Source organism: Setaria viridis, chromosome 3 (assembly GCF_005286985.2).
Source record: "Setaria viridis chromosome 3, Setaria_viridis_v4.0, whole genome shotgun sequence".
Lineage (NCBI taxonomy): Eukaryota > Viridiplantae > Streptophyta > Magnoliopsida > Poales > Poaceae > Setaria > Setaria viridis.
Genome location: NC_048265.2, coordinates 15919781 through 15932055, shown reverse-complemented (window position 1 = coordinate 15932055; position 12275 = coordinate 15919781). Strand labels below are relative to the sequence as shown.

Here is a 12275-nt window from a genome sequence, read left to right as displayed (position 1 = left end):
TTGCTGTTTAATTTACAAGTAATGTTTGGGTATCTCATCTGCTTACTCGTCCTCTGTTATTAAGAGATGCATGCGATCTGATATCATGTTTCGAGGCAGCAATGATGTCTGGCCAATGATCACTACTACAAATATCGTCACCTTGCTTTGCTGCAAGGCCAATCTAATCGTATGGGTAACCAAGCGAGTAAATCCTCTGTTATTAAGTCATCGACTCACAGCTCCTTCAAATAAGTGACTCTAAATTAACAAACTTCCATATGCAAAATATCTGTTCACTCTACAAATCCTGTAGTTCCTGGCTACCTAGCAGAACTGACCTATATCTCAATCTCCTATAAGCACCGAACCAGCTTCATATACAATGCCAGTTCTTAAAATACTCGACATATATCTAACTATATCACTTGATGAACTTGGGGATATGAGACTGGACGATGTGGTCTGCAAGTGCCTTGTAGGTGGTCTGCGTCGGGTGCACCGAGTCGAAGAACATGTACTGCGCCGGCGACAGGCACTGCGGCAGCAAGCTGATGCACAGCGCCCCCATCGCCGGCAGCCCGTTCCCGCAGCAGCCCTGCCCCGTCTCCGTGAAACCTGCAACAACGCAAAGCGACACGGCAAAAGCGTCAGCAGAATGCCCCCCTCCATGACTCCATCCACGCAATCAGCTTGGTTCTGCAGCAGCCTATGAATGATATGCTATCTATCGCTCACCGTATTTCTGGGGCTGCGCCGCCATGTCCCTGAGCGGGGTGTACACGTCCACGTACGCCAGCGTCGCGCCGGGGGACGCCGCCTCCAGCTTGGCCAGCATCTGCTGCAGCGCCGCGTTGTACCGCTCCGCCGCCGCGTTCTGGTCGGCGACGCAGTCTCCGGACCCCAGATTGCTGAGGGTCCTCATCACCGGGAGGCACCCCACCGGCGGCAGCCCGGCCACCATGAAGTTCCGGGCTCCCAGGTCGTACAGGTTCTGCATTGTTATTGGTACGGCATCAGCGATCAAAGTCACTTTTTTACTTGACCATTAGCTCCAAGAAATCTAGCCTTAATCTATAGCTCAACAGATTAAGATTAGCTCAAAGAATAGATCAGTTGATCATATCAAGCACCTGGATGTAACCCTGGAGCCTGTCGATGAGGTAGTCGCTGTACTGGTCGATGGTGGGGAAGCTCCCCGTGCGGCCCTGCAGGATGAAGTAGTTCATGGTGACGTCGTTGGTGCCGGTGGAGACGACGTAGAGCGACTTGTTGGCGATCTCGTTGGCCCTGGGCGAGCCGATCCTGGCGAGGAGGCCCCGGAAGTCGCTGATCTGGGAGCCGAACGTGGACACCATGGCGGTCTGCGCGGTGAGGTCGTCGATGCCGGACCCGCCGGACGCGAAGCTGACCCCCGTGGCCTGCTCCTCCACGGTGACCCCCGTGTCGTGGTGCGCCGGGAGGAGGTCCTTGATGCCGAGCGACTCCACGATGTAGTCGGTGATGAGCTTGCCGTCCGAGAACCGGCCCGTGGCCGCGCCGCCTGGGAAGTCGCAGCCGTAGGGCGCGTGATCCGCGCGCACCAGCGTCGTCATGCCGTTGTTGTTGCCCGGGTCCAGCGTCGAGTCCCCGAACGCGAACACGGCCGGGATGTCGTGGTTGGCGGCGGCGGCGGCCAGAGGCGAGGCGACGAGGAGGGCGGCGAGGAGGAACGCGGCGGCGGCGGCGGCTACGGCTTGCGCCATGGCTACGAGCAGGCGAGGTCGATGGGTTTGGACTTTGGACTTTTGATGCGGGTTCATGGGGCAGGGTATCCGGCGACGTTATATAGCCCGCGGGAGAGGCAGGAGATTAGGCGTGCCGAGGATTTAAACGTGGTGTCATACTGCATTGGGACATCTCGGTTGGTCGGAGACACGGGAGTCCGTCGGAATTGGGACAGCGAAAACGGGCGAGGTGGTTCAGCTCAAGTGTCCGGCACTCACATGTTCGGAGTTGCCCCTGTTTTTCGGTCGGGGAGCAGAGTCTGGGTGAAGTTTTTGACGGAAAACAAAGAGTATGAAGCAAGCTCGATGCTTGTCTCTAATATCTCTGCTAGTTCTATCTGTGACTTTGGAACCATAAAATGGATAACAATAGTTTCCAGAGCTAGTAGGACTATATAGTTATACAAAAGAAAGAGGAGTCTTATCCATCCATCCACCCATCTATCTTATTCTGTATGTCTATACGACTAAATCTATATACTACTAAAAGCCTGTAAGCACTATGTTTTCTTATGCTTTCCTAATGTAGTGAAATTTTTTCGTCCAATTTTGTACCACTAGGCACAATGGATTTTCTGGAAGAATTATTGCGATTTGCGAGACGCGTGTGATGGGCCAGCATAAATTTTTGACAGGCTTGGACCTTCTTTCTTCTCTGCCACCAAGCCCAAAGATTTCGCAGGCAGATGGGCGGGCGTTCACATAGCCCAAACTTTCCAGAAACAGCCCACGTGCCCGATCAAAAGCAAACGGCCGACGCGACGGCGCGACCCGTGCCGTACTGCCGTGTGGCCGCGCCCACAGAGGGCACCCGGGGCGACGAGAATCCAGACGCTACCGTATCGCCCAAGAGCATATGCCCGTCCGCCCCGCGGCCTTTCGCTCTCGCGGCCCCTCCTCTTATCCCCTCTCCCTCCCGCTCTCTCGCCTCTACGGCTCTACGCGCCGGCCCGCCCGCCCGTTCCCTCCCTCTCCCTGCTCCCCACCAACATCATGGCCTCTCGCGCGCAGCCCCCTCCCCCGCCTCCGCCCGCGCACCTCCGCCCGCGCCTCCACGCGGTGCCGCTCTTCTCCCGGCGCGCCCCGCGATGCCGCGGCGGACGCAGCCGCCTCCTGTCCGCGCTCCCGTCCCCGTCCCCTTCGCCGCCCTCGCGCTCGCAGCGCGTCTCCACCGCGCCGCCGCTCGAGCGCGGACGCGGGCCCGCGCCCGCGCCGCCGTCCACCGAGCAGCAGCCGCAGCAGCCGCACGGGAACCCAGTGCTCGCCGCGGAGATCGCCCGCCTCTCTGCCGCCCGCGCGCGGCTCCGCGCGGCGCGCACGCTCGGCGACAAGCTCCGCGCGCTCGACGCCGAGCCCCGCGTCGCGGCGTTCTTCGGCGAGGAGTCCGGCCGCGGGGCTCTGGGCGCGCTCGAGCCCCGCGAGGCGCTCCTGCTCAAATGCCTCGTCGCGGCGGGGCAGGAGCACGTGCTCGGCGATGAGCTCGACTGGTACGGCGGCGGCGGCGATCATCACGAGCTGCACCGCCGCAATGGGGCCAGCAGCGGGAGCGCGCTGCGGGAGGCGCTGTATAGCCTGGCCGGTCTGGTCGGGAAGTGGAGCTCGGAGGGAGTGGCGGGTGGCGAGAAGGGGAGCGGGGAGACGGAGGCGCTCCGGAGTCTGCTTAAGTTCCTCAGCGACGTCGAGGAGTTCTACGACTGCATTGGGGGTATCATCGGGTGAGCATTGTTTGTTTGGATGCATTACTGGTGTTGGAGACTTAGTAAACGACGGAGCTGAACAAGTTGCCAAAGGTGGTCCATGCTGAAATCGGAAGTTAGTGACAGTAAAGTAGTAACAACCTTTTATGAGCTAAGACATCACATTAGAAGTGCAGTTACACGGAACTGTAAGTTGCCTCATGTGTTTTTTATTTTTGAAAAAAAAGTCGCCTCATGTTCTGAAATAATAACAAGCCTTGGAACACATTTTGATTAGCAATAACCTGATGACCCTAACTTATCGTGCTCGAGCCATTGCATTTGTCTGACAGTTATATCAGCAATTAGTACTGATAGTATTGATGCTCCTTTTTATTTGCTTCAGCTATCAAATTATGGCATTGGAGCTCCTTTCAGCCTCAAAGGACCGCATGCACCGACCTAGCAAAGACAAGTTTGTTGATTTCCATGTTCCCAGTGGACTTAATCTATTGGAGGATACAGAGTATGCATCTCAAGCAGCTTTGTGGGGAATCAAGGTTGTTTCGCATACCACATTAACTAAAAAGTTGATAATCAGGATATCTTTAATTATTTGTATTAGCTTTGATATTCTTATTTCAAGTGCAGATTGCTTAAGACATCTGTATTCTCTCACAAGGTGCAAACTGAAATATAATCTTTTCTAGGGTTTGCCAGAACTGGGTGAAATTTATCCGATTGGTGGTGCGGGTGATCGTCTTGGTTTAGTGGACTCAGATACTGGTGAATCCCTTCCTGCTGCATTGCTTCCTTACTGTGGGAGGTCTCTATTGGAAGGGCTGATACGGGATCTGCAGGTGCTTTTGATTTGCATATGAAACTTTTCTTTGCATATGGTTTCTTTTTTACCGACTTGTGGCACCGACATACATTAGTAAATTGGTGTTTCTTTCTACTGTAACACCTGTTTTTAGGGACATTGATCCTGTCAGTTTTTTTAGAAGGAAAGAGCACTGTAGCAACTAGTTTTTCAATTCCTTTTCGATTTGTGGAAGTGTCATGATATTTTTGGACTACTTAAGTTCATAAAAGATTAAATTTGTTATAAATCTCTATAGGCAGTTATATAATTATGTGGGGCACTACTTTGTTTGACAGGCTAGAGAGTTTCTTCACTTCAAGATCTTTGGACATCAATGTATAACCCCGGTTGCAATCATGACTAGTTCAGTGAAGAATAACCATGAGCATATAATTACGATATGTGAAAAACTTGATTGGTTTGGCCGAGGCCGTGACAATTTCCGGTTGTTTGAACAGGTATTCAACTAAGGATCTTTGATAATATCCACTCATTAGAGTGTTCCTTTGTAGCCCATAGAATCTGAATTTACTCAAACTGGCCAAGAGTTTAATATAGCTCTAACGAAATTTCTTCAATGGTTTTTGTAGCCATTGGTACCTGTAGTAAATTCTGAGGATGGTAAATGGTTAATCAGCAAATCACTTTTCCCTGTTGGTAAACCTGGTGGTCATGGTGCTATCTGGAAACTTGCATATGATAGAGGTATATTCCAATGGTTACAGCGACGTGGCAGAAAGGGTGCAACTGTACGCCAAGTCAGGTTTGTTTCAAGAATGATTTTTTTTCCGTTGTCAATCAAATCATTTTTAAACAGTAATAACTGAGGATCTTGTTTGTTATTTCCAGCAATGTTGTTGCTGCAACTGATTTGACCATGATGGCATTGGCAGGAATAGGCCTCCGATGCAATAAGGTAAAGTAAACATTGGACAAGTGTTATCCTATTCGATTGCTGATACTTATCTGAAGTACAATGCCTATTTTTGCACCATCAAATTCTCGTAGTGCATTGTTTTCTAACTTTGGAGTTCTGACATATTGTGCTTCAGAAATTAGGTTTTGCATCTTGTGAGCGAAGACCGGGTGCTACTGAAGGGGTGAACGTTCTTATTGAGAAACAAAACCGCGAGGGACTGTGGTCATATGGTATCACTTGCATTGAGTACACTGAGTTTGAAAAGTATGGCATCCCAGAACCTACAGTAACTGCTGGCAGGTAATGTTTCTTTGAACCATTCCGAACTGCACGCGGAAATTAAAAAACATGTAATGTTGACTTTTAGAAATTGGAAATGCAAGTATGGACAGTTATGGGGAAAACGATGGTTATGTGGCCTTAGCAAAATACCACTTGAAGTGGACCAGAAAAGTTGAGTGGTTCACAAAGCCAATTCCCCTACTGTCTTTGTTGTTGAACTAAGCTACAAAATGTGGATGACAATCATTTGTTGGTATTATATGATGATAATTGCGAACGGGTCTTTGTTGGTATTATATGATTATAAGTATTTTTTTATATGATGATAATTGTAGTTTTTAGAACATTTTCTTTCTGTGCTTCTTCCCACTTTGAAGAATATCTGCTTCAGTTCAGTCAGTTTGGTGGGATGAAGAGAGCCAGAGATGTATTTGACATTGATTTTTCGCTCTATAGATATCAAATAATACAAATGGGCAATATATTATCAATTATTTATCATCTACTCTCTAAATTTAGTTCGCAGGTTAGCTATCCAGCAAATACAAACATTCTCTATGTTGATCTGCAAGCAGTAGAGGAAGTTGGATCCCGTAAAAATGCTAGTTGCTTGCCGGGGATGGTGCTGAATTTGAAAAAGTCAGTATCTTATGTGGACCATCTGGGCTTTGAGTGTAGGTACTCCCTTTTCAGTAATTCACCTTAAACTTCCAATCTCTTATATAACCATTGGCAACTGCTGAGTTTTCGGTACTGCATGCTTAGGCTTGGGCTCATCGCACGATAATTAACATGCTGTTTCATCATTTATTTTATTTATAGAAGAATTGTTTGATATTTTGGCCTAAAATTATTGCATATTGCTTTGTTGCTGATGTGAAGTAGCAAGAAAACCTATAGTAATTTATCAACCGCACTGAGGTAGCTATGCTTATTTAGTTATTTCTGGCAAAATATAGATAGACATTCAAATTGGACCCGATTCTTATTTGCTGTAAGATAATTTCACACATCGTATAATCCAAAATCACCAATGATTGTTAATTGTTTGGTGCAGATCAACTGCTCAACTCTTTTTGTTTATAACTTATGTAGTTTACTATGTTCACATTTTCCTGAGCATGTCTGGGTCTTCTGTCTTGCTGTGCACAACTACTGTTAGCCTATACACATTCAAAGACCTAGTTTAACAGACATTGATGACTTGATGGGTCTTGATTCTATAATTTTGAATGCCTTACCTGCTTCAGGCAATCAAGGAATCTGTAATAAACCTTTGATTATTTCACTGTAGATTGACAGATTGAACTATTCCAACACATGCTTCTGATTGATGGTGTAGTGGTTTAGACTTTATTTGTTATTGCGTTGTGTTGAGTATTAATGGCATGTGTGCTTGTGTCTGACTTGTGAGCAGGCATAAATTGTCAGATAAATGCAACTCTGTTCAATCATTATGATCCTACTGCTTATCATTTTAAGTAATTTATTGTGATTCTACATCTTATTCTTTTTAATAAATTTTTGTTTGTGACAGTGCTGCTGGAGGCAGGCTAGAGTGCACAATGCAAAATATTGCAGATAATTTTATGAACACATATAACTACAAATGCAGCAAAGGAATAGAAAGTATGTAAGTAGTTACATGTTTGGTAATCAATTTATTGATCTCTGCGCAATGACTTGTTCCCTTTGTTATGTTGAGTTTAAGCTATTTCCTATTTAACAGGTGAGCTTGACACTTTCATTGTATACAATGAAAGGAAAAGAGTCACTTCATCAGCTAAAAAGAAGCTGAAATCAGAAGGCAGATCATTGCACCAGGTTAATGTCTTACTCTGCGAGCAATGCATAGATCACATGCTATCCCATGCAGGACTGCAGATTAGAGATGACGACCTTCTATCTGTCTTGCTGTAACCTCTAATTTGAAGATGATTTATTCTAGGGGGGAACACTTACACCATTTTTTAATATATATGATTTATGATAGTTTTTTCTCGGACATCCTTGTGTTGGTGTACATTCATAATTTGTCTGGAAACCTGGATTTAGTCTTAACAGGGTAAAGGTCAAACGAGTGGATCACACAAACTTGCTTTTTATACAAACTGTAAAAGTGAAGTTTGATCTTGTGTAAGTTACTTGGTGTTCCTGAGTTCAGTCTTTAGTAGGTCAGCACTCGGCAATGTGTATGCTAAGCATGTGGTCTGATATGCTGGTCTTGACTTAAATGAGTTTGGTGGCCTCAGCTGGTTACCAGGCCTTATTGGAATGACATTTGTTCTGCACCTACAGTTGGATACGTCAGCCCATTTTCTTACAGATATAAAATTGCTGACTCACTTAATTTCTTTTGGAGACAAATTGTGTTGATAATATCCAGTTATCCACTCAAAATATATTTGTGTTGATAATAGCATCATAATATTAATTTAAGATCCTTTTGGAACCATTAGATTTGTATGTAGTGTGTTTTATTGTACCAATGTTACAGAATTTGCAGTAGTAACTTAACAGCTGAATTTTTTTTCTGAATCATGTTTCAAAAATACACTTTGGTTGCTCTACAGACTCCAGAGGGTTCACTCCTTGACATTATGCGTAATGCTCATGACCTCCTTTCTGGATGCAGCATAGATGTTCCCATGGTAAATGTCCTATGCTTGGCCTACCTAGTTTTCATGAATTTATTTCACATTTAGCATGAGGTAGCGTTCCATAAGGTATTGCTTCTAGGTGTTTTGCTGGTCATCTTTCTCATAATTTATTTAAAAAATTTTTTAGTCTGGAGATGTTTTCTAGAATTACCTTTCTTATAGATTATTTAAATTTTTCAAACAGGTCAAAGATAACAGCGAGTATTTGCATTCTGGACCACCATTTCTCATATTTCTTCATCCTGCTTTAGGTCCATTCTGGGACATCATACACCAAAAGGTATATTACTTTAACAGATTAGCATTCGATGGGTAAACATGACATCTGTAGCTTTCTTCTCTCCATTATTAGATAATTTATTCTACATGAGATATGTCTTTGAGCTGCAAAAGGTTATTCGCTTTATGTCTCTCGTGAACTTTGAGCAGCAGTTACCTGTCATGTGACAGTTCTTGACACATGTCTTGATACACTCTTTGATCTGCATTTAGCTCACATATACCAACAATTATGTAAAAAATGATCAATCTGTTGTTTGGGACAGAACACATAGTACCACAGTATCTCAATGCCTATGAAATAAGTACCATTATACTGTTTGGTGCTGTGACATAATGACATGTCCTTATATCTGATATGTATAAAACACAAATGTTGATCTTGAGCGAGCTGAGCATGAAAGAGATGGAGCTGGTTTGGATTGCTTGTAAAAGATGTGGTCAGTTGCTGCACAAGAAGAAACTTGAAATTGAAAGAGAGAGTAGCTGCTTGCTTCATGTCAAATAGATAAAAGGGAAATGTGGTAGAATTACCATTACAAAGTGTGTGAGATGGACAAGTTGGTCCTTGTGCCATACTGCCCTGTGGAGTATGGACTGTGGAACTCCTGCAGACTGTTATGCTTTGTTGCCAGTTCTTGGCTTCTTACATTCTGAAACACTGTACTATATCTAACCTTTCGGTCTTTACCTTATCTATACCTTGATGGTCACCCAAATTTTCATCCACGCAGTTCGTAGGTGGCTCTATTTCTAAAGGTTCAGAGTTGCAAATAGAGGTTGCAGAATTTCTATGGAAAAATGTTGAGGTAAAAATCAAAAATATAATTTTGCACGTACTTTGCCCGTTTGTACCAATCTAAGTTTATATGTTAAATTCTTTAGCTGGATGGAAGCCTTATTATTCTAGCTGACAACATCATGGGTTCAACCAAGAAGAACAAAAATGGTGAACACATACTGCACTATGGTGCAAGGTAGCATCCTACTTTAAAAATATGGTTGTTATTATATCCCCTAAGTATGGATTTTTAATGCAACTTTTGTTGAAAGGTGTGGGAGATGCAGACTGCAGAATGTTAAAATTGTGAATGAAGGGATCAATTGGATTTCTCCTAGTAATGTCTATTGGAAGCATGACGTTGAGAGATCGGAATCTGTAAAAATTATTCTTCATGGAAATGCGGAATTTGAGGCAAAGGATGTAGTCTTGAAGGTGCGGTTATTCATAAAAAGCACAATTTACAACTCAATGTTCTTTGTCTTATTTTCTGATCTCCTTGTTCTACCAGGGTAACCATGTATTTGAAGTTCCCGATGGCCAGAGAATGTGCATCATTCAGGACAGAGCAGGTCTTTTAGTTAGATGTATCCTATGATGCTTTCTGTGCTCCTTTTTAGTCGTTTACTAGTTGATGAGCGAGCAAACCCTTTTTTTCGCGTAGTGAACCTTCTTGCTTTCTACTTTGATATAATCCAATCCATTGTGATTAAAAAATATGTTCTGAATTGTGATCATTATATTCATGCTAGTATATATATGCAAATGTTATGACTTGGTCTAATTTATACTTAATAAGACTATAAGAGTACCTGTATATAGATTTCTGAAGAGTCATGCAAATATGCATAAAAAATTCTGTAGGGCTAGTAGTGCAACACATTAGTTCTGAAAGTCCAATCTAGAAGTTTGCTTCTATCTTGACTTCTTTTTGTACTAATAACTTATGTAATGCATCCTTTCCTGAATGAGTTTCTTGTTGCCCATCAGGTTTTGTTGTTAACTTGGATCCTATAAGTGAGGACATGATGGACAGTGGAACCTGGCACTGGAAGTATACAGTCGATGGTGCCCATGTGAAGTTGAATTTGATAGAACTATAAGGACATAATATCAATCACAGATTCTTGATTCATTGATTTCCAGCCAGCTTAATTTTATTGAGAGCACGCCGGCACGCATGACGTTGGTTGACTTTAGTCCAGATTGTAGGTGGTGTTGTAAAAGATAAGGGGGTATTGATTTTGTACAGTGCAAGTGACCTATTCTCTTCCTGAAGAGGTGATGTACAAGAATAGATATTTTCAAACATGAGGAGAACACTCGTTCTCCGAAAGTTGTCAAATAACATTTTTTTTTCTGTTTGGCTTCCATCATTTTTGTACTATTTGTAGTCTCTGGATCACTGGGTGTCTTATGTCAGGAGCAGGACTCAGGACCAACTTTTAGTAAAATTCTATTCTGTAAATTGTATTGCCTTTTGAAATTATGTTTTGATCTTGTTGGCAATTTCCAGAAAATCTAACATTTTGGCTGCCAGCATTGTTATCAACCTGGAGCAGTGGTGGTGAAAACTGAGACTGGTTTCTGCCAGGTATACAAAACTATGTAGCATACTAAGAGCTCTTTTACGGTACACAATACTAGGCTATACTAGTGTTCGAAAAGGACTAGTATACAAACATCCAACGGTCAAGATTAATTGTATACTACTGAAACATTCACCGTAGTATACATGAGTAGTATAGGTAGTATAAGAGTATCATGGTAAAAGAACACAAAATAACATCATTAAAATTTTATTTTTGACACTAACATAAACTTTAAAAGGCCATTCCATTTGAAATATCACTTTTCACATGTAATAATTACTAAACCATCCATAATCATGAACATTTAGATCTTATATATACTATATACAACTAAGTAGTAGTATTGGGTACCGTAAAAGAGCTCATGTACCAAATAGTTGGTAGTTAACAAAAGGGCCCTTGATAAAATTAGAGAACTCAAACATGTTGAGCTCGCAAGACATATAAAGGAGATATTTGGCATCAATTTAATTCACCTATTCAAACGTTGACCATCGGCATTTATGATGATACCTAATGTAACCTAGTCTTAAGACTTGGTTGATTTGATGCATGATCAAATTCATTGGATCGCCGCCGTATTTAATCTGGTAGATTCACCTTGCCAGATCCAGGAGGCAAGCTTGAAGTTGATTACTTTGATCTTGTTTGGCATGGCTCCAGCTCTGGGTGGAGCTGCTCTACTCCAAAACTTCAGGTAGAGTCAGCTCCACTCCAGAACTCCAGAAATAAAATGGGGTGTTTGCCTAGATGGGTACTCTCAGCTAAAAAAAACGATTTCAGTGTTAATTGCCATTGTTGCCCCCAATTCAGGCCCCACTTGTCATCCTCTCCCCCCTCCTTTCTTCCTCCTTTCTTTTTCCTCTCTCTGCCGTTGCCCACTGGTCACCCGAAGGAAGAGGAGGGGAAGGCACCGTTAGCAGGTGGGTGGTGCTGCCGGCGGCGGGAGGGTGCGGCCGGCGGCGGCCCCGACGGCGGGGCTCGGGCGGGCGACGGGGGGTGCGGCCGGCGGCGAGGCTAGGGCAGGCGGCGGTGGGGGCGACCGGCGGCGGGGGATGCGGCCGGCGGTGGGGCTCGGGCGACGGTCGTGAGAATAGAGGTGACGGAGGGAGGCGCGGGACGGGGAATAGCGGAATAGAACGAAACGTTTTTTTTGATAACAAGTGGCATTGGTGGGTAATTATCCACCAACTCCACGAGGAGGTTCAAAAGAGTGGTTTCTGGAGCAGCAAAAGAGGTGCTCCAAAACTCCACCTCCTTTGCACTACAGCTCCATGGAGTTGGCAACTCCATGGAGTTTTGGAGTTGGGGTGTTTGGCTGAATTTTTTGATGGAGTTGCTGAAGTTTAGGAGTGGAGCTGTGCCAAACAGGACCTTTATTGTGCCACCAGAAGAAGTTTATCTCAACTTGCTGTCTATCATAATCCAGCAATGTTACATGATGGTGGACATGTCTCCCATCATTTGAGCTCCGGT

At 44.4% G+C, this 12275-nt stretch overlaps 2 protein-coding genes across 2 annotated transcripts; one reads left to right on the top strand and one right to left on the bottom strand.

The window, feature by feature from the left end:
• Positions 1-176: 176 nt before the first annotated feature.
• On the bottom strand, positions 177-1724 carry LOC117847522 (GDSL esterase/lipase At2g40250). The gene is made up of 3 exons (XM_034728734.2): positions 1113-1724; positions 718-973; positions 177-597 (listed from the first exon to the last, which is right to left on the bottom strand). The coding sequence occupies exons 1-3, from the start codon at positions 1722-1724 to the stop codon at positions 404-406; spliced, it is 1062 nt and encodes a 353-aa protein (XP_034584625.1). The 3' UTR covers positions 177-403.
• Positions 1725-2723: 999 nt separating this feature from the next.
• Positions 2724-10578, top strand: LOC117848825 (UTP--glucose-1-phosphate uridylyltransferase 3, chloroplastic). Its single transcript, XM_034730382.2, has 17 exons — positions 2724-3460; positions 3828-3981; positions 4132-4281; positions 4583-4744; positions 4877-5049; positions 5136-5202; positions 5339-5505; positions 6007-6165; positions 7025-7116; positions 7217-7311; positions 8061-8138; positions 8332-8427; positions 9161-9235; positions 9312-9403; positions 9480-9642; positions 9719-9779; positions 10198-10578. The coding sequence occupies exons 1-17, from the start codon at positions 2739-2741 to the stop codon at positions 10308-10310; spliced, it is 2619 nt and encodes an 872-aa protein (XP_034586273.1). The 5' UTR covers positions 2724-2738; the 3' UTR covers positions 10311-10578.
• The last annotated feature ends 1697 nt before the right edge of the window (positions 10579-12275 follow it).

Bases quoted from the DNA above. Each gene is read 5' to 3' on its own strand.
- LOC117848825 (XM_034730382.2), top strand. From the start codon at position 2,739: ATGGCCTCTCGCGCGCAGCCCCCTCCCCCGCCTCCGCCCGCGCACCTC. The intron at 4,745-4,876 runs GTATTCAACTAA...TGGTTTTTGTAG, and splicing joins ATTTCCGGTTGTTTGAACAG to CCATTGGTACCTGTAGTAAA. The intron at 9,236-9,311 runs GTAAAAATCAAA...TAAATTCTTTAG, and splicing joins TTCTATGGAAAAATGTTGAG to CTGGATGGAAGCCTTATTAT.
- LOC117847522 (XM_034728734.2), bottom strand. From the start codon at position 1,724: ATGGCGCAAGCCGTAGCCGCCGCCGCCGCCGCGTTCCTCCTCGCCGCC. The intron at 974-1,112 runs GTGCTTGATATG...ATAACAATGCAG, and splicing joins GGCTCCAGGGTTACATCCAG to AACCTGTACGACCTGGGAGC. The intron at 598-717 runs GTGAGCGATAGA...GCGTTGTTGCAG, and splicing joins GGCGCAGCCCCAGAAATACG to GTTTCACGGAGACGGGGCAG.